The sequence below is a fragment of the Macaca mulatta genome, chromosome 19, assembly GCF_049350105.2.
Source record: "Macaca mulatta isolate MMU2019108-1 chromosome 19, T2T-MMU8v2.0, whole genome shotgun sequence".
In the NCBI taxonomy this organism is placed as follows: domain Eukaryota; kingdom Metazoa; phylum Chordata; class Mammalia; order Primates; family Cercopithecidae; genus Macaca; species Macaca mulatta.
The window spans coordinates 8,625,012-8,644,079 of NC_133424.1; the positions used below are offsets into that span (position 1 = coordinate 8,625,012).

The 19,068-nt window shown below is 51.3% G+C and overlaps 2 protein-coding genes and 2 pseudogenes across 6 annotated transcripts; 2 read left to right on the top strand and 2 right to left on the bottom strand.

Annotated features, from left to right (window-relative positions):
• The first annotated feature begins 210 nt into the window (after positions 1 to 210).
• On the top strand, positions 211 to 572 carry LOC100427254 (small ribosomal subunit protein eS27 pseudogene; annotated as a pseudogene). Its single transcript, XR_013409692.1, has one exon. The product of XR_013409692.1 is annotated as a small ribosomal subunit protein eS27 pseudogene (transcript).
• A 1,240-nt stretch (positions 573 to 1,812) lies between these two features.
• CD209L2 (C-type lectin CD209L2) lies at positions 1,813 to 8,881 on the bottom strand. 3 transcript variants are annotated; one of them, XM_077975819.1, is made up of 7 exons: positions 8,728 to 8,876; positions 8,505 to 8,588; positions 7,146 to 7,229; positions 6,710 to 6,796; positions 6,132 to 6,283; positions 4,984 to 5,096; positions 1,813 to 3,290 (listed from the first exon to the last, which is right to left on the bottom strand). In XM_077975819.1, exons 1-7 carry the CDS (start codon positions 8,771 to 8,773, stop codon positions 3,089 to 3,091), a joined length of 768 nt encoding a protein of 255 aa, XP_077831945.1. In that variant the 5' UTR covers positions 8,774 to 8,876; the 3' UTR covers positions 1,813 to 3,088.
• A 3,561-nt stretch (positions 8,882 to 12,442) lies between these two features.
• On the top strand, positions 12,443 to 13,201 carry LOC705083 (U2 small nuclear ribonucleoprotein auxiliary factor 35 kDa subunit-related protein 2 pseudogene; annotated as a pseudogene).
• Positions 13,202 to 14,406: 1,205 nt separating this feature from the next.
• Positions 14,407 to 18,832, bottom strand: CD209 (CD209 molecule). 2 transcript variants are annotated; one of them, NM_001032870.1, is given in 7 exon segments: positions 14,407 to 14,608; positions 15,488 to 15,600; positions 16,328 to 16,479; positions 16,905 to 17,405; positions 17,781 to 17,852; positions 18,627 to 18,686; positions 18,787 to 18,832. In NM_001032870.1, coding segments are annotated over 7 exon segments (1,146 nt in total).
• Between the last annotated feature and the right edge of the window lie 236 nt (positions 18,833 to 19,068).

The window sequence follows — 19,068 nt, forward strand, 5'->3', positions numbered from 1 at the left end:
TACTACCTATGGTCTCTAGTTTAGATGAGGGTTCACTCTTGGTGTCCTATGTTCTACGGTTTTGGACAAATGTATAATGACATGTATTCACCATTACGGTATCAGACATACGGAGTAGGTTCCTAAAAATCCTCAGGCTCTGTCTGCTCACAAATATATTTTTCAAAATTCCATTGAAGGATTGCCAAACAGATTTAAAAACAAACCCGGCTTTTCAGGCGGTGACGACCTACCCACACGAGAACATGCCTCTCGCAAAGGATCTCCTTCATCCCTCCCCAGAAGAGGAGAAGAGGAAACACAAGAAGAAACGCCTGGTGCAGAGCCCCAATTCCTACTTCATGGATGTGAAATGCCCAGGATGCTATAAAATCACCATGGTCTTTAGCCATGCACAAAAGGTAGTTTTGTGTGTTGGCTGCTCCACTGTCCTCTGCCAGCCTACAGGAGGAAAAGCAAGGCTTACAGAAGGATGTTCCTTTAAGAGGAAGCAGCACTAAAGGCACTCTGAATCAAGATGAGTGGGAAATCATCTCAATAAACACATTTTGGATTAAAAAAAAAAAAACAAACCAAACCTGACGCGTGGATTATCTGGAATATGATAGAGAGGTTGCAACTAGGGAGAAGAACCTCTTGAGGTCAGAGAATGAGGAGGGAGCCAGCTTTTGTTTTCGCTGTGGAGCTTGATGTTTCAGTTCCATGTGTACAGGTGACATTCAAAAAGCAAAACAAAAGGTTTAAAGGTAGAGTAATTTAAATATCATCTAAAATATTTCACAAGAGTGGCTGAGAACATTTTGAATAAAGAAGAACCGTAACAGGGCAGGGCTTGGTGGCTTCTCCCTATAATCTCAGCTTTTTGGGAGGCTGAGGCAGGAGGATCTCTTGAGCCCAGGCGTTCGAGACCAGCCTGGGCGACATACTGAGACCTTGTCTCTAAAATAAAATAAAATAAAAAATTGTGTGGTGGTGCATGCCTCTAGTCCCAGCTACACAGGAGGCTGAGGTGGGAGGATCGCTGGAGCTCAGGAAATCGAGGCTGCAGTGAGCCACTGTGATCACACTACTGCACTCCAGCCTGGGTGAAAAAGTGAGAGCGTCACACACACACACAAAGTGCCGTGCCTAGTTGTTATCAAAATATTATAAGCTGGCTTGGGTTTCCTTAGATACAGAGCTTGAGACAAGGGTTTGGATACAAGTAGGTGATCTGGGAGGGGATTCCAAGAAGCACCAACAGAGGACGGGGAAAGTGAAGACAATCAAGTAGGGAAAGGAAAAAAGCCGATTCAGAGGCATCAGTGAGCTTCTGACCCACGTGGGTGACTGGACTCAGCTCCTCTGGGAGCCTCTGCGCTCCAGGGAGATGGTACAGACAAGTTTTACAGTTCCCCTGTCTGTTGAAGGTTGACTCTAAATGAGATGGAATTTAGCCTGCAAGCTGTTTATGAAGGAATGTCCTTGGGGTCAACAATAGTAGAAGGGAGGTGGCATTTGTAGCGTCTTTTTTACACTAAAATATTCTCTAATTCTAACACTAGCCATCTGGAGTTAGCACCACATTCCACAAGTTAAAAAGCCAGGTCCCACAAGAATAACCCTATTTCAGATCCCACGTGCAAAGGGGATGCCCAGGCCACCCACACTTCCGCCTGCCCAACAAAAATTGGGGGTCTTCACAACTCCTTTCAGATCCAGTAATTTGCTAGAATGACACAGAATTCAGGAAAACATTTTGCTTATGTTCTTACCGAACTGAATCGGGTCTGTTTACCACATGCAATGGAAAACCAAACAACTAAACACAGATTTTGTAGAGATAAAAGTTTACTTCAAGGCAGCCAAGTAAGGAGAGAGGAGTCTGGCTCAAATCTGTCTCTCTGAGCTGGGGGCTGCTGCAGATTTTATATACAGAGGGTAGTGAGGTGTAACCTAATTGGATCATGTAACGAGGTGATGTGGGAGGCTTGATCTGATTGTATCATACCATGGGATGATGTCAGAGTGCAATCTGATTGGATCATAGATCATGCCATGTAGTGTCCGCTTCTTAATTCAGTCCCCATTTGTTGGACTGAACACTTAGGTTCTGCCTGTGGCTACTTGCTTGGTTCATCTGGGCATGATCAAGGTATGTACCTTGCAACCTGGGGGTCCAGGTAACTGAAAAATAACTTGCCATTTTACTACACAAAGTTGAACCAGATTGGGCTACTTCTGTGGCTGCAATGTTTACCAGTTTCTGATAAAAGATACAACTCAGAAACAGCAAAATGGAAGAGATGCGTAAAAGAAAGGAGGATTTCGGGGTGGAAGGGGTTGCATCGAGCCTCCATGCCTTCTCTGGGTGCCATTGGTTGACTGGGGGAATGAATTCCCTGGTGCTTCCAGCCTGCAAGATGAACTCTGGCAACCAGTAAGTCCCCAGTCAAAGGGGTGCAGGGGCTGGTAGACAGAAATTGAGCAGATGGTAGTTTGCACAGATGAGATAAAGCCTCAGGGGACATAGCAGCTACACATGGCAATCCAAAAACTCTAATCTCCAAAAGAAAGAGAGAGTAGGTTAATGGAACACACGAAGCTCACCCTCCAAAGGCATTCCACACCAGGTCACTTACAAAGCTCCCAAGATGAACCAGAAACACAAGCTCTATACCAGGGGACCTTGGAGGCATCCGAAGAAGGACAGACTGGATCCAGGCCCATGGGGATGAAGAATTTGACAGAGGCCAGGCAGAGCGGCTCACGCCTGTAATCCCAGCACTTTGGGAGGCCAAGGCCATCAGATCGCCTGAGCTCAGGAGTTCAAAACCAGCCTGGGCAACATGGCAAAACCTTGTTTCTACAAAAAGTGTGAAAATTAGCAGGGCTTGACACGTGCCTGTGGTCCCAACTACTCAGGAGGCTGAGGTGGGTTGGCTGCAGTGAGCTGTGATCATGCCACTGCATTCCAGCCTGGGTGACAGAGACCCTGTCTCACAAAACAAAACAAAAATAAAGAATCTGATAGAGAACAGTCCCAGAGATTTTGTGAAGGTCCAAGGATGGAGAGAAGGAACCCTGGCTTAAAAGTGGCGAAGTGCCACTATGCCGCATGGGCAATCGGGGATGCAGAGGCTGAGGAGAGAAGCTGCCCTTCATCTCTGGAGCAGGAGGCTGCAGACTTTTTGCAGATCCAGAATTTGGCAGCACTGCATTTGTCGTCATTCCAGCCATTGCCATTAAATTCCACACAGTCTTCCTCCCCGATATTGTTGGGCTCTCCTCTGTTCCAATATTGCTTGAAGCTGTAAAACCCATACAGAATGTGAGCCTCTGCCCCCACCTGCTACCTGAGCTATGTTTCTACCTTTCGAAATCTTGATGCTTTTTCTTTTGAGACAGAGTCTCGCTCTGTCTCCCAGGCTAGAGTGCAGTGGTGCAATCTCGTGTCACTGCAACCTCCGCCTCCCGGGTTCAAGCGATTCTCCTGCCTCAGCCTCCTGAGTAGCTGGGATTACAAGCGTGTACCACCAGGCCTGGCTAATTTTTGTACTTTTGGGGTTTTTTTGTTGTTTGTTTTGTTTTTGACACGGAGTCTCACTCAGTCGCCCAGGCTGGAGTGCAGTGGCACGATCTCGGCTCACTGCAAGCTCCACCACCTGGGTTCACACCATTCTCCTGCCTCAGCCTCCCAAGTAGCTGGGACTACCCGGCTAATTTTTTTTGTATTTTCAGTAGAGACAGGGTTTCAACGTGTTAGCCAGGATGGTCTTGATCCCCTGACCTCGTGATCTGCCTGTCTCGGCCTCCCAAAGTGCTGAGATTACAGGCATGAGCCACCGCGCCCAGCCATTTTTGTACTTTTGGTAGAGACGGGGTTTCACCATGTTGGCCAGGCTGGTCTCAAACTCCTGACCTCAGGTGATCCACCTGCCTTGGCCTCCCAAAGTGCTGGGATTACAGGTGTAAGCCACCATGCCTGGCCTCTTGATGCTTTAATATCTTCCCTGCGTGTGTATGCTGGACACACATTGCTCTGCACACCCCATGGTGTTTGAGTGACACTGCCTTGAGTTCCTGCCTCTCTTGCTGCACCTCATCCTTGAAAGAACTTCACCTATTGAGGGTGTGATTTTCAAATACAAACCAACCAGTCTGGAGTCCACACCCCCAACCACCTGCCTTTCTGGGCTCTTGCATTCATACCCACTCTCTTCTTTTTTTTTTTTTTTTTTTTTTGAGACAGAGTCTCACTCTGTCACCCAGGCTGGAGTAGTGCAGTGGCATGATCTCAGTTCATTGCAACCTCCGCCTCCTATGTTCAAGTGATTCTCTTGCCTCAGCCTCCCAAGTAGCTGGGACCATAGGCGCATGCCACCACACCCGGCTACTTTTTGTATTTTTAGTAGAAATGGGGTTTCACCATGTTGGCCAGGCTGGTTTCGAACTCCTGGCCTCAGGTGACCCATCCGAGCCAAGTGTCAGACAGCTAGGGACAGAACCTACCCCCCAGAGCCTGCGATATAGGATTCCTACCTGACAATCCTAAGCCTTCTTGCCTGGCCCTGTCTGTTCCTTCCCACAGAATCTATAATAAAGGCTCTGGCTGACAGTTGCCCCCTCTCTGTCTCATGACCCACCTGGTGCTTCATGAGCTGTGATGTGTCCTCTCTCTAGGGATCCGTCAATATGACAAGCTACTCACAATGGCAGGTGTCTCCTGAGCTGGTGGCCTTACTAGACCTCAGACTTCCTATTACTACACTATATTTTAACACACCCACCCATGGGGTAAGCTCCTCCTGCAGCTCTGCTGGTGGAATTCTAGGCACCTGCCATGCTGTCTGCAGGTGAGTATGAAGACCACTTAACTCAGTAAAAACCCCCAGATTCTTGGATCTAGGGTGTCAGGGAGTTGGGGAGGATCCCCAGGGAAAGTTCAAGTCAGAGCTTGACGATTCCAGCCCCAGTAGATAGGGTGCCCCTTCTGAGATCTACCTGGTTGACAGAGGTGAGTCGTCCACCCATTGCCACGTGTCTTCCTGATTTAGATCTGAAAGTCCCATCCAGGCGAAGCGGTTACTTCTGGAAGACTGCAGCTGTAGGAAGTTCTGGAGGGTAGAGGAGGAGTCAGGAGGGAGCTCTGCTTCCCTTTTTCCAGGTTCTGTCTCCCCATCTCTTGGCAGGAAGTTCTCCTTGTAGGCTAACCTTCAGCCTTCTGGTACACTGGGTCCTGAGCCCCCTCGTGTCTGAGTCTCTCTCACATGTGTATCCCACAGCACATGTGTCCTGACGTACACACATCCATGCACAGCTGGCCTCTCCTCACACACTCTTGCTAACACTGCGTGTTTATCCATTTTATACATTCTGTGCATGTCTGCACACATTTACTCGTAACTGGGCTTAATGTATTAGAGTCAGATCCAACCATTTCCTAATTGCTGGTCATGTGCATCTCCTTTCAGCTCTGCACTGAGTGACATCACATTGACAGCTTGAAATCAGCCACCTGGCCGGGCGCGGTGGCTCACGCCTGTAATCCCAGCACTTTGAGAGGCCGAGGCGGGCGGATCACGAGGTCAGGAGATCGAGACCATCCTGGCTAACACAGTGAAACCCCGTCTCTACTAAATATACAAAAAATTAGCCGGGCGTGGTGGCGGGCACCTGTAGTCCCAGCTACTTGGAGGCTGAGCCAGGAGAATGGTGTGAACCCGGGAGGCGGAGCTTGCAGTGAGCCGAGATCGCACCACTGCACTCCAGCCTGGGCGACAGAGCGAGACTCCGTCTCAAAAAAAAAAAAAAAAAAGAAAGAAATCAGCCACCATGGGAATATTTACACCAGGGAAATTGGCAGACATGACACATCAGGACTTCTTCCCCCAGAGAGCCGGTTGTTAACCACTTGTGGCATGCCACTGGTGGTTACTATAGTTTGTATTTTCCCCAGAGCTTTCACACATGTTCAGATTTGGTTTGTATCTGCTCTAAGGGTACCTGGGACTCCCTCATTCATATCCTTCTCCTCCCATCTTTTTAAGTGGAGCAAAGCCTCTCTTCTGCAAAATCCTCTCTGAGCACCTCCTCCCTGGTTGGCCAGAAGCCATGCCCCAGGCCAGGACGGGGACCCCCACCAGGTATACCTGCTCCTCAGCACTTTTGATTACGACGAGCTGGGCCCCCACCTCCTGGCAGGCGGTGATGGAGTCATGCCAGTTCCGCTGGGAGTTCGATATGAAGTAACAGTTTCCTTGGAAGAATGTCCACTCCCAGGGACAGGGGCGGCACAGGCGTTCTGTTGGGGGAGGCCGGTCAGGGCTGGGCTCAGATGAGGTTGTCCATACTCCTGTATCTGCCCAGCCTTCAAGGTCTTGAGAGTCGGAGCCCTTCCTTCACTGTCCACGCTGGGTGGACCATTCCCCTCCCCACTTCCCGAGACCCTCCCCCATCCCCATGAGAACCTGGGAGTCCTGGCCCCATCTCCTCCAGACTAGGAGAAGTCGGAGCTTTAGAGCACAGAACAGAAGGCAAGAGACTAGCTTGATTGAGTGCCTACCGTGTACCTGGCCCACTGAACACCAAGTGCAAGCATCGCTGTTAATCTGTGTTCTTATTTCACAGAGGAAGAAACTGAGGCTCAGAGAGGGTTAGTGACTCAAGCAAAGTCACACACTGTGGAAACCCTCCCAGGCCCAACGACCCCTGGCATCTGGCCACTCACCCACAGCAGCCTTCAGCTGGGACAGGTCCTGGGAGATCTCGTCCTGCTTGGACTGATCCAGCCTCTGGGAGCTGGGGTTCTTGGAGACTGGGACAAGGAAAGAAATTGCAATGATTAAACACCTGCTGTGTGCCACGCCCTACATTGTCCCCCTAAGGACGTCATTTCTGAGCACAAAAATCTTGTTTAAATCCTTTTTTGGATAAGGAAAACTGACACCCAGAGAAGGCAGCAGGGAAGGGGCAGAAGAGCCTGTCCTCCTCCCCTCCCCTGCCCTGGAGATGAGAGTGGTCATGGGGAAAAGCCTCTGGAAACCCAAAGGGACAGAAGGCCAGCTTTTAGCTCTTCGTTCATCTTGGAACTGGCCACCCCCAGCTGCGTCTACAGCAGAAGAACCAGGCCTGGGAGGCCAGGACTCTCAGAGCCCGCTGCTGACCTTGGACAAGGATGGCCACCAGCAGCCCAGTGAAGAGTGTGAAGAAGAGGAGCGGCAGCACCAGGGGTGCGTGGCCCAGACACCCTGCAGGAGAAAAGATTGCTTGGTTCCAGCATGCCAGTGCCCAAGCCTCAGCCTGGCCCAGGGAAAGCCTGGCCACAGCCCCACCTCCCCAAATGGCAGGAGTGAAAGCCCCAGCCCCAACTCTCCACGTGGCAGGAGTCAAGTCCCCAGCCTCCACCTACCCAGCACCCAGGAGTGCAGGAACCCAGCCCTTACTTCCCAGGTCCCAGGAGCGAAGGCCCCAGCCCCCACCTCCCCAGCCCCCAGGAACCCAGGCCCCAGCCTCCACCTCCTAAGGTATCAGTAGTCCAGGTCCCAGCCCCTACCTCCTTAGGATGCAGGAGTCCAGGACCCTGCTCCCACCTCTCCAGGATCCAGGAGTCCAGACTCCAGCCTCCACCTTCCTAGGACCCAGGAGTCCAGACCCCAGCGTCCACCTCCCTAGGACCCAGGAGTCCAGACCCCAGCCTCCACCTCCCTAGGACCCAGGAGTCCAGACCCCAGCCTCCACCTCCCTAGGACCCAGGAGTCCAGACCCCAGCCTCTACCTCCCTAGGACCCAGGAGTCCAGACCCCAGCCTCTACCTCCCTAGGACCCAGGAGTCCAGACCCCAGCCTCTACCTCCCTAGGACCCAGGAGTCCAGACCCCAGCCTCTACCTCCCTAGGACCCAGGAGTCCAGACCCCAGCCTCCACCTCCCTAGGACCCAGGAGTCCAGACCCCAGCCTCCACCTCCCTAGGACCCAGGAGTCCAGGAACCAAGCTCTCACCTCCCAGGTTCCAGGAGTGAAGCCCCCAGCCCTTACCTCCCCAGGACCCAGGAACCCAGACCCCAGCCCCTACCTCCTCACATCCCAGGAGTCCAGACCCCAGCCTCTACTTCCCTAGGACTCAGGAGTCCAAGTCCCCAGGCCCCACCTCCCCAAGACCCAGGCCCATAACCTCCACCTCCCCAGGACCCCAAAACCCAGGCCCCAGCCTCCACCTCCTCAAGTCTCAGTAGTCCAGGCCCCAGCCCCTGCCTCCATAGGACCCAGGAGTCCAGGCTCCCAGCCCCCACCACCCCAGGTCCCAGGAATCCAGGTCTCAGCCCCCACCTCCCCAAGACCCAGCGTCTACCTCCTCATGTCCTAAGAGTCCAGGCCTCAGCCACCAGCTCCCCGGGACCCAGGAACCCAGGACCCAGCCTCCACCTCCCCAGGTTCCAGGAGTCCAGGCTCCAGCCACCTGCTCACCAGGACCCAGGAGTCTGGGAGGTTCTGTTCTCTCCTCCCTTCCAACTAACCCTTCTCTACCTGCTAAGCTCTTGTAGCCTCGAGTCTGTCGGAATCCAAAGTCTCTTGGGAAAAAATTCATACTGCTAGTTATCAGCTCTTCCTCTTCTAAATGGATAAATACGAACTCAGTGCCTGGGCAGGCTGAGGCCAGGGCTAGCCATCCCCTTCCCACCCCAGGATCCCAAAGCATCCCCAGGATCCTAGAGCACCCCAGGATCCCAAAGCCCCAGCTCAGCCTCACCCAGGAGGCCCAGCGGCTGCGCCCTTGGTTCCTTGGAGTCACTCATGTTTCCCCCACCGTCCCTCAATTTCCAGAACTTCTGGGGACCACAGTGCTTATTTCCCACCCCACGATTCTCACTCCCTAAATCTCTTCTTACTGAGGAAGAAAAACAGGAAACTGGGTAGGGATATAATACCCAAAAGGCCGGTGGGAGGGGTCAGAGCATGAGATGGCCCTGACCTTGCAGGAATTTCAAGGAGCTGGTGGGGAATGGTCTGAGGTTGACAGGGAGAAGGATTCGTCCACTCCTTCCATAGTTGAGCTGCGTGTTGCTTTTAATGAAATCCAGTAAGTTCTAATGAAAAGTGACTTCGTTATACCCCTCCACCTAGGGCAGGGATGGGCAGGCAGTACCCCTAGTTCCTGGAACCATCATCCTCCCTGACCACAGGCTTTGTTGCTGTGATCTGCTGATGTCCTCATTTATGAGAATTTTTGCTGACTTTGGGAGTTGAGGCTGAATCAGAATTCCTTGTTTATTTAATGCCTATGATAGTCAAGCACTTTTCTAGTAAGTTTATAAACTCATTCACTTGAATCTTCCTACCCTATGGTAGATCATATGATTTCCGTTTTGCAGATGGGGGATACTAAAGCACAGTGAGGTTATGTAACTGGCCCAAGGTCACACAGCTAGTAAATGGGACATCTGGGATTTGAAGCCAGACAGTCTGCCTCAATGACAGTCAAAGACAGTTCACCAAAAGACAGTCAAATGGCATCAAGGAGGAAATAAAATATTCATAATGGCTTTGAATTGTTTCCAAATTCCTAAATTTGGTTCTTTCCAAATTGGAACAACCTGTGTGGTCACCAGCATATATATATATATATATATCAGATATATGACATATATATATGACATATATATCTGATATATATGATATATATATATCCTTTAAAGGATATATATCCTTTAAAAAGGAAGGACACTGGCCAGATGCAATGGCTCATGTCTGTAATCCCAGCACTTTGGGAGGCCAAGGCAGGCAGATCACGAGGTCAAGAGTTCAAGACCAGCCTGGTCCATATGGTGAAACCCCATCTCTACTAAAAAAAAAACCACAAAAATTAGTCAGGCGTGGTGGTGCATGCCTGTAGTCCCAGCTACTTGGGAGGCTGAGGCAGGAGAGTCGCTTGAACCCGGGAGGCAGACGCTGCAGTGAGCCGAGATCACACCACTGCACTCCAGCCTGAGCGACAGTGTGAGACTTTGTCTCAAAAAAAAAAAAAAAAAAAAAGAAAAAAAAAAAAGAAAGGACATTCTGACACATGCTACAACATGATGAACCTTGAGGACAACATGCTAAGTGAAATAAGCCAGTCATAATAAGACAAAGGCTGTATGAATCCATTCATAAGCGTTCCCTAGAGTCGTCAGATTTATAGAGACAGAAAGTAGAATGGTGGGTGCCAGGGGCTGGGGAATGGGGAACAGGGAGTCAGTGTTTCCTGGGAACAGAGTTTCACTTGGGAAGATGAAAAAGTTTGTGAGATGAATGGTGGTGATGGTTGCACAACAAGGTGAATCTACTTTGTAAAAGAAAATAAAATTTCATAGGCTGGGTACGGTGGCTCACGCCTGTAATCCCAGCACTTTGGGAGGCCAAGGCGGGTGGATCACCTGAAGTCAGGAGTTCGAGGCCAGCCTGGCAAACGTGGTGAAACCCCGTCTCTACAAAAAAGACAAAAAAATTGCCGAGCGTGGTGGTGGGTGCCTGTAATCCCAGCTACTCAAGAGGCTGAGGCAGGAGAACTGCTTGAACCCGGGAGGCAGAGGCTGCAGGGAGCTGAGATTGCACCACTGCCCTCCAGCCTGGGCAACAGAGTGAGACTCTGTCTCAAAAAATAAAAAAAATAAATAAAAAACCTTTGGGCTCCACCTACTCGACAGATAGATTTTCAAAATTCTATTGAAGGATTTCCAAACAGGTTTTAAAACAAACCTGACAAGCTCATTATTTGGAATATAATAAAGAGGTTATATTCTTTACTTGGGAATAAATAGCAAAGCTACAAGTGGGGACAGTAACCTCTTGAGATGGGAAGATGGGGACGGAATGAGCTTTAGTTTTCACTGTAGAGATTGATACGTTTTGGTTCTGTGTGCACACGTGACTTATTCCACAAGTAAATGAAAACCTTTAAAGCCAGAGTAGTTTCAAAAATCATCCAAAAATTGCACAAGAATACCTGAGAACATTTTGATAGAGAAGAGCCACGACCAGGCAGGCCCTAGTGGCTCATGCCTGTAAACTCAGCACTTTGGGAGGCTGAGGCAGGAGGATGAGTTGAGCCTGAGAGCTCAAGAACAGCATGGGCAACACAGTGAGACCCCATCTCTACAAAAAGTTTTTTTAAAGTAGCTAGATGTGGTGATGTACAAGTGTGGTCCCAGCTACTCAGGAGGCTGAAGTGGGAGGATCACTGGAGCCCATGAGGTCAAGGCTGCAGTAGGTCATGATTGCACCTCAGCACTTCAGCCTGGGTGACAGAGCAAGACCTTGTCTCACACACAAAAAGAGCCATGCCTGGTAGTTATCAAAATATATTATAAGCTTGGCTTGGGTTTCCCCCAGTGCAGAGCTTGAGACAAGGATTTGGATATAAGTAGCTTATCTGGGAGGAGATTCCAAGAAGCACCAGCAGGGAACGGGGAGAATAAAGAGAAGCAGGTAGGGAAAGGAAAGAACCCAATACAAAGGCACCAATGAGCTGAAAAGGGCAACTGGGCCCAATTCCCCTGGGAGCCTCTGGGAGACGACACAGAACAAGCCTCACAGTTCCTCTGCCTGTTGAAGGTCAACTCTAAGCAAGATGGAATTTAACTTACAAGCTGTTTATGAAGGAGCGTCTTTGGGATCAACATCAGTAGAAGGGAAGTGATGAAAAAAATTCTCTAATTCTAACACTAGCTTCCTGGAATTAGTACCACATTCCACAAGTTAAAGGACTAGATCCCAAAAGACTGACCCCGCTTCAGATGCCAGGTGCAAAGACAGTGCCTTTGCACTGTCTACCCACACTTATGCCAGGCTGGCAAAAAACTGGGGCTTCCGATAAGCCTATCTTAAGTTCAGTAATTTCCTAGAATTATTTAGAGAACTTAGGAAAACATTTTGCTTATGCTGTTGCTGAACTAAATTGGGTCAGTTCCCTGGCTCACAGTGGAAAATCAAATACTGAAGCACTGGGATTTTGTAGAGATAAAAATTTATTCCAAGGCAGCCAAGCAAGCGGACATGAGTCTGGCCCAAATCTGTCTCTCCAAGCTGGGGGCTGGGGCAGATTTTATACACAGAGGGTAGTGAGGCATGATGTGATTGGATCTTGTAATGAGGGGATTCAGGAGGCTTGATCTGATTGGATCATGCCCTGGAGTGATGCCAGGGCTCAATCTGATTGGATCACAGATCATGCCACGTGGTGTCCACTTCTTAACTCAGTCCCTGTTCCTCCATCTGAGCACTTAGGTTCCGCCTGGATCTGCACACTTGGTTCATCTGGGCATGCCCAGGGTACGTAACTTGCAACCTGGGGGTCCAAGGCAACTGAAAAACAACTCGCCATTTTATTACACAAAGTTGAACCAGATTGGGCTGGATCTGCGGTTACAATGTTTACCAGTTTATTATAAAGGATACAACTAGAGGGGCGGGGCAGTGCCGGCAAGATGGCTGCGCCCGAGAAGATGACATTTCCAGAGAAACCAAGCCACAGAAAGTACAGGGCTGCCCTGAAGAAGGAGAAACGAAAGAAACGCCGGCAGGAACTTGCTCCACTGAGGGACTCAGGACTCTCACAGAAGGAGGAGGACACTTCTATTGAAAAACAACAACTAGAAAAGCTATGGGGAAGAGAGAGGCAAAGATTACATGAGGAGTGATTGCCGAGCAGAAGGCACAGGAAGAATTCAGAATAAAGAAGGAAAAGGAAGAGGCGGCTCGAAAACGGCAAGAACAAGAGCGAAAGTTAAAGGAACAATGGGAAGAACAGCAGAGGAAAGAGAGAGAAGAGGAGGAACAGAAACGAGAGGAGAAGAAAGAAAAACAGGAAGCTGTCCAGAAGATGCTGGATCAGGCTGAAAATGAGTTGGAAAATGGCGCCACAGGGCAAAACCCGGAACCCCGCCTTGGATTTCAGAGTCATGGAGAAGGATCCAGCTAATTGTTTCTTCTACAGTAAAACAGGAGCTTGCAGATTTGGAGATAGATGTTCACGTAAACATAATTTCCCAACATCCAGTCCTACCCTTCTTATTAAGAACATGTTTGCAGCGTTTGGAATGGAGCAATGCATGAGGGATGACTATGACCCCGACGCAAGCCTGGAGTACAGCAAGGAAGAAACCTACCAACAGTTCCTAGATTTCTAGGAGAATGTGCTGCCCGAGTTCAAGAACGTGGGGAGAGGCCGGGCACGGCCTCTGTAATCCCAACACTTTGGGAGACTGAGGCGGGTGGATCACGAGGTCAAGAGATAGAGACCATCCTGGCCAACATGTTGAAAACCCGTCTCTACCAAAAATACAAAAATTAGCTGGGCGTGCACACCGCACCCAGGAGAGGCACAGTTCACCAAGTAGAGGAAGAAATAGTGACCGCAGCAGGGGCCGGTGCAGCCAGAGCCAGAACTGCAGGAGCCCTCACAGCTGGAGCCAAAGTTCTCTAGGTCCTGAATTCATGGCAGGAGGAGATCAGGTAGCAGAGACAGAACTATTCAGATTCCCAAATCCAAATAAACCTGTTTTATTCTTACAAAAAATAATAGGCCAGGCGCGGTAGTGCACACCTGTAATCCCAGCACTTTGGGAGGCCGAGGCGGGCAGATCTCCTGAGGTCGGGAGTTGGAGACCAGCCTGACCAACATGGAGAAACGTCATCTCTACTAAAAATACAAAAAATTAGCCGGGCCTGGTGGCACATGACTGTAATCCCAGCTACTCAGGAGGCTGAGGCAGGAGAATCACTTGAACCCGGGAGGCGGAGGTTTCGGTGAGCCAAGATCGCGCCATGGCACTCCAGCCTGAGCAACAAGAGCGAAACTCTATCTCGAAAAATAATAATAATAATAATAACATAAAGAATACAACTTCGAAACAGCCAACTGGAAGTCATGTATAAGACAAAGGAAGATGTGGGAGGTGGAAGCGGTTGTGTGGAGCCTCCATGCCTCTCTGGGTGCCATTGGTAGACTGGGGGAATTAATTCCCTGGTACTTCCAGCCTGCAAAATGAGCTCTTGCAACCAGTAAGTCCCCAGTCAAAGGGGTGCAGGAGGTGGTAGGTGGAAGTTGAACAGATTGTAGGTTTGCATATATGAGATAACGCTGCAGGGGACATAGAAGCTACACATGGCAACCCAAATATTCTGATCTCGGAAAGGAAGAGAGAGTGGATTCTTGGAACACAAGTCCACCCCCCCAAAAGCATCCCACACCAGCTCACTCATAAAGCTCCAAAGATGGGCCAGAAAAACAAGCTCTATACCAGGGGAACTTGGAGGCATGACAAGAAGGACAGAATGTGGACCCAGCCTTCTAAAGGAGAAAGAATCTGACAGAGAACAGTCCCAGAGATTTTGTGAAGGTCGCAGGATGGAGAGAAGGAATTGTAGCTTAAAAGTGGGTGAAGTTCTGCTACTCAGGAGGGGGGTTTGGAGTGGTAGGGGCTGGGGAGAGCAACCGTTCTTCATCCCCGGAGCAGGAGGCCGCTGACTTTTTGCAGATCCAGAATTTGGCAAGATTGCATTTGTCATCGTTCCAGCCATTGCCACTAAATTCCGCACAGTCTTCCTCCCCAATATTGTTGGGCTCTCCTTTGTTCCAATACTGCTTGAAGCTGCAAAGCGCATGCAGAATGTGAGCCTCTGTCCCCCACTCCCCCCGCCCCGGCTACATGAGCTGTGTTTCTACCTTCTGTTGTCTTGGTGCTTTAACATCTGCCCTGCGTGTTTGTGCTGGACATGAATCCCTCTGCATACCTGATAATATGCCTGACTCACGGTGCCTTGGGTTCCTGCCTCTCTTCTCAAAACCTGTCCTTGGGTGGACTCCACCTATTGAGGGTGTGATTTTCAAATACAAACCAACCAATCTGGAGTCCACACCCCCAGCCACCTGCCTTACTGGGCTCTTGTACTCCAAGCCGCTATCCTGTGCTAATCAACCCAAGGCCAGATGGTAGACAGCTAGGGGCAGCCCCTGTGCCCCAGAGCCCACAAATGCTTCATACTTCCCAATCCTAAGCCTGTTCACCTGGCCTTGACCTTTCCTTTCCATACAAACCATAATAAACGCTCTGGCCCACAGTCACCTCTCCCCACCACTCTGCCTCATAGCAGACCCTGGTGCTTCCCCAGGTGGCCCCCAGCTGTGATGTGTCCTCTCTCTAGGGATCTATGTATATGAGAAGCTACTCACAATGGTAGGTGTCTCCTGAGCTGGTGGCCTTACTAGACCTCAGATTTCCTATTAATACACTATATTTTAACACACCCACCCACGGGGTAAGCTCCTCCTGCAGCTCTGCTGGTGGAATTCTAGGCACCTGCCATGCTGTCTGGAGGTGGGTAAGAAGACCACCTTCCTCAAGTCAGTAAAACCCCCAGATTCTTGGGTCTAGAGTGTCAGGGAGTTGGGGAGGGATCCCCAGGGGAAGTTCAAGTCAGAGTTGCAGAGCCGCAGCCCTAGCGGATGGAATGCCCCTTCTGAGGTCTACCTGGGCAACAGAGGTGAGCCATCCACCCATTGCCATGTGCCTTCGTGATTTAGGTCTGAAAGTCCCATCCAGGTGAAGCGGTTACTTCTGGAAGACTGCAGCTGTAGGAAGTTCTGGAGGGTAGAGGAGGAGTCAGGAGGGAGCTCTGCTTCCCATTTTCCAGGCTCTGTCTCCCCATCTCTTGGCAAGAAGTTCTGCTTGTAGGCTAACCTTCAGCCTTCCGGTACACTGGGTCCTAAGTCCCCTCGTGTCTGAGTCCCTCTTACATGTGTATCCCACAGCACATGTGCCCTGATGTGCACACATCCATGCACAGCTGGCCTCTCCTCACACTCTCCTCACACACTCTTGCTAACACTGCGTGTTTATCCATTTTATACATTCTGTGCATGTCTGCACACATTTACTCATAACTGGGCTTAATGTATTGGAGCCACATCCATTTCCTAATTGCTGGTCATGCACATCTCCTTTCAGCTCTGCACTGAGTGACATCACATCGACAGCTTGAAATCAGCCGCCATGGGAATATTTACACCAGGGAAATTGGCAAACAGAACGCATCAGGACTTCCTCCCCCAGAGAGCTGGTTGTTAACCACTTGTGGCATGCCACTGGGGGTTACTTATAGTTTACATTTTCCCCAGAGCTTTCACACATGTTCAGACTTGGTTTGTATCTGCTCTAAGGGTACTTGGGACTCCCTCATTCATATCCTTCTCTTCCCATCTTTCCAAGTGGAACAAAACCCCTCTTCTGCAAAATCATCTTTCAGCATCTCCTCCCCTGTTGGCCAGAAGCCATGCCCCAGGCCAGGATGGGGACCCCCACCAGGTGTACCTGCTCCTCAGCACTTTTGATTACGACGAGCTGGGCCCCCACCTCCTGGCAGGCGGTGATGGAGTTGTGCCAGTTCCGCTGGGAGTTAGACATGAAATAACAGTTTCCTTGGAAGAATGTCCACTCCCAGGGACAGGGGCGGCACAGGCGTTCTGTTGGGGGAGGCCAGTCAGGGCTGGGCTCAGATGAGGTTGTCCATATTCCTGTATCTGTCCAGCCTTCAAGGTCTTGAGAGTCGGAGCCCTTCCTTCACTGTCCACGCTGGGTGGACCATTCCCCTCCCCACTTCCCGAGACCCTCCCCAATTCCCATGAGAACCTAGGAGTCCTGGCCCCATCTCCTCCAGACTAGGAGAAGTCGGGGCTTTAGAACTTAGAACAGAAGGCAGGAGACTGGCTTAATTCAGTGCCTACTGTGTACCTGGCCCACTGTAAACACCGAGTGCCATTATCACAGTTACCCTGTGTTCTCATTTCACAGATGAAGAAACTGTGGCTCAGGCAGGGTCAGTGACAAGCAAACTCACACCACACAATGACCATCTCAGGGCCAAGGAGCCCTGGTTCCAGGAACTCACCCACTGAAGCCTTCAGCTGGATCAGCTCCTGGTAGATCTCCTGTTGCTTGGACCTGTCTGGCAACCCATCGACTGCAGCCTTCAGCTGGGTCAGCTTCTGGTAGATCTCCTGCTGCTTGGATTTCTCTGGGAGATCACCCACTGCAGCCTTCAGCCGGGATAGCTCCTGGTAGATCTCCTGCTGCTTAGATTTCTCTGGAAGCTCACCCACTGCAGCCTTCAGCCGGGTCAGCTCCTGGTAGATCTCCTGCAGCTTGGATTTCTCTGGAAGCTCACCCACTGCAGCCTTGAGCCGGGTCAGCTCCTCGTAGATCTCCTGCTGCTTGGATTTCTCTGGAAGCTCACCCACTGCAGCCTTCAGCCGGGTCAGCTCCTGGTAGATCTCCTGCTGCTTGGATTTCTCTGAGAGCTCACTGACTGCAACTTTAAGCTGGGTCAGATTCTGGTAGATCGCATCTTGTTTGGATTGTCCCTGACTTAGGGAGCTAGGGACTTTGGACACTGGGTCAAGAAAGAAAAGGAACTGCAATTATTAAACACCTACTGTGTGCCAAGCCCTGAACTGAGCCCCACGGGGACATCATTTGTGAGAGCCAAGGTCTCCGTTAATCGCCTTTGAAGATGAGGAAAACTGACACCCGGACAAGGCAGCACAGAAGGCCAAGGAGAGCCAGGTTTTTCCCCTCCTCCTCCTCCTCCTCCCTCTCCTCTCCTGCCCTAGAGTGGGGAGGAGCTGTGGGAGAGGCCCCTACAAACCCCCAGGGACAACACCTTGACTCTCAACCCCACCTCCCTCCCAGACCTGGCTGCCCCAGGCTGTGTCCACAGCCAAAAGCTAGGCCTGGGGACCCCAGACCCTCAGAACCTGCGTCTGACCTTGGACAAGGAGCCCAGCCAAGAGCGTGAAGGAGAGGAGTTGCAGGACCAGGGGGCCATGGCCAAGACACCCTGAGAGAGGATCCATGCGTCAGCCTGCCAGTGTCCCCACCTGAGCCTGGCCCAGGGGGAACCTGGCCTGAATCTCTCAGCACCCCAGGACTCAGGAACCCCAGCCCCAGCCCCCTCCACTCCAACACCTGGGAATCCAGGCCCTAGCTCGCACCTCCCCAGGACCCAGAAACCCCATTCCCAGCCTACCCCTCCCCAGGTCCCAGGAACCAGGTACCTGGTTCTACCTCCCCAGGACCCAGGAATCCAGGCCCCAGCCTCTATATCCCCAGGTCCCTGGAACCCAGGCTCTTAGCCCCCACCTCCCCAGGACCCAGGAACCCAGGACCCAGCCTTCCCCTCCCCAGGTCCCAGTAACCCAGGTACCTGCTCCCGCCTCCCCAAGACCCAAGAATCTGGGTCCCAGCCCATACATCCCCAGGTCCCAGGAACCCAGGCCCAAGTCCCCACCTCCCCATGATCCAGGAGTCCAGGCCCAGGCCCCCACCTCTCCAGAACCCAGGAGTCTAGGCCCGTGACCCTACCTCCCCAGGACCCAGGAACCCAGGCTTCAACTTCTATCTCCCCAGAACCCAGGAGTCTTGGCCCCAGCCTCCACCTTCCCAGGAACCAGGAATTCAGGCCCCAAACTCAACCTCCCCAGTTCCCAGGAGTCCGGGCCCCCAGCCCCACATCCCCAGGACCCAAGAGTCCAGGCCCCAGCGTCCAGCTCCTCAGGACCCAGGAGTCCAGGAGTCTCTCTTCTCTCCTCCCAAGCTGCTAACTCCTCTCTACCTGCTAAGCTCTTGTAGCCTCGAGTCTGTCGGAATCCAACGCCTCCCAGCTGTTCCTCCTCTGAATGGATAGACGTGAACTCAGAGCCTGGGCAGGCTGAGGCCAGGGCTGGCCATCCCTTCTCCCTTCCCAGAATCCCAGCGTCCCAACCCAGCCTCACCCAGGAGGCCCAGCTGCTGCAGTCTTGGTTCCTTGGAGTCACTCATGTCACCCCACTCTCCCGCAGTGTCCAGAACTCCTGGGGGCTGGAGCTTTTGTTTCCCATCCTGTGATCTTTACTTCCTAAATCTAGACTCCCACAGGAAGAGAAACAGGAAGTTGGGTAGGTATCTGTCACCCAAAAGGCTAGTGGAAGGGATCAGAGCATGAGATGGGCCGGATCTTTCAAGAATTTCAGGGAGGGGGTGGGTGATGGTTTGGGGTTGACAGGGAGAAGGACTGG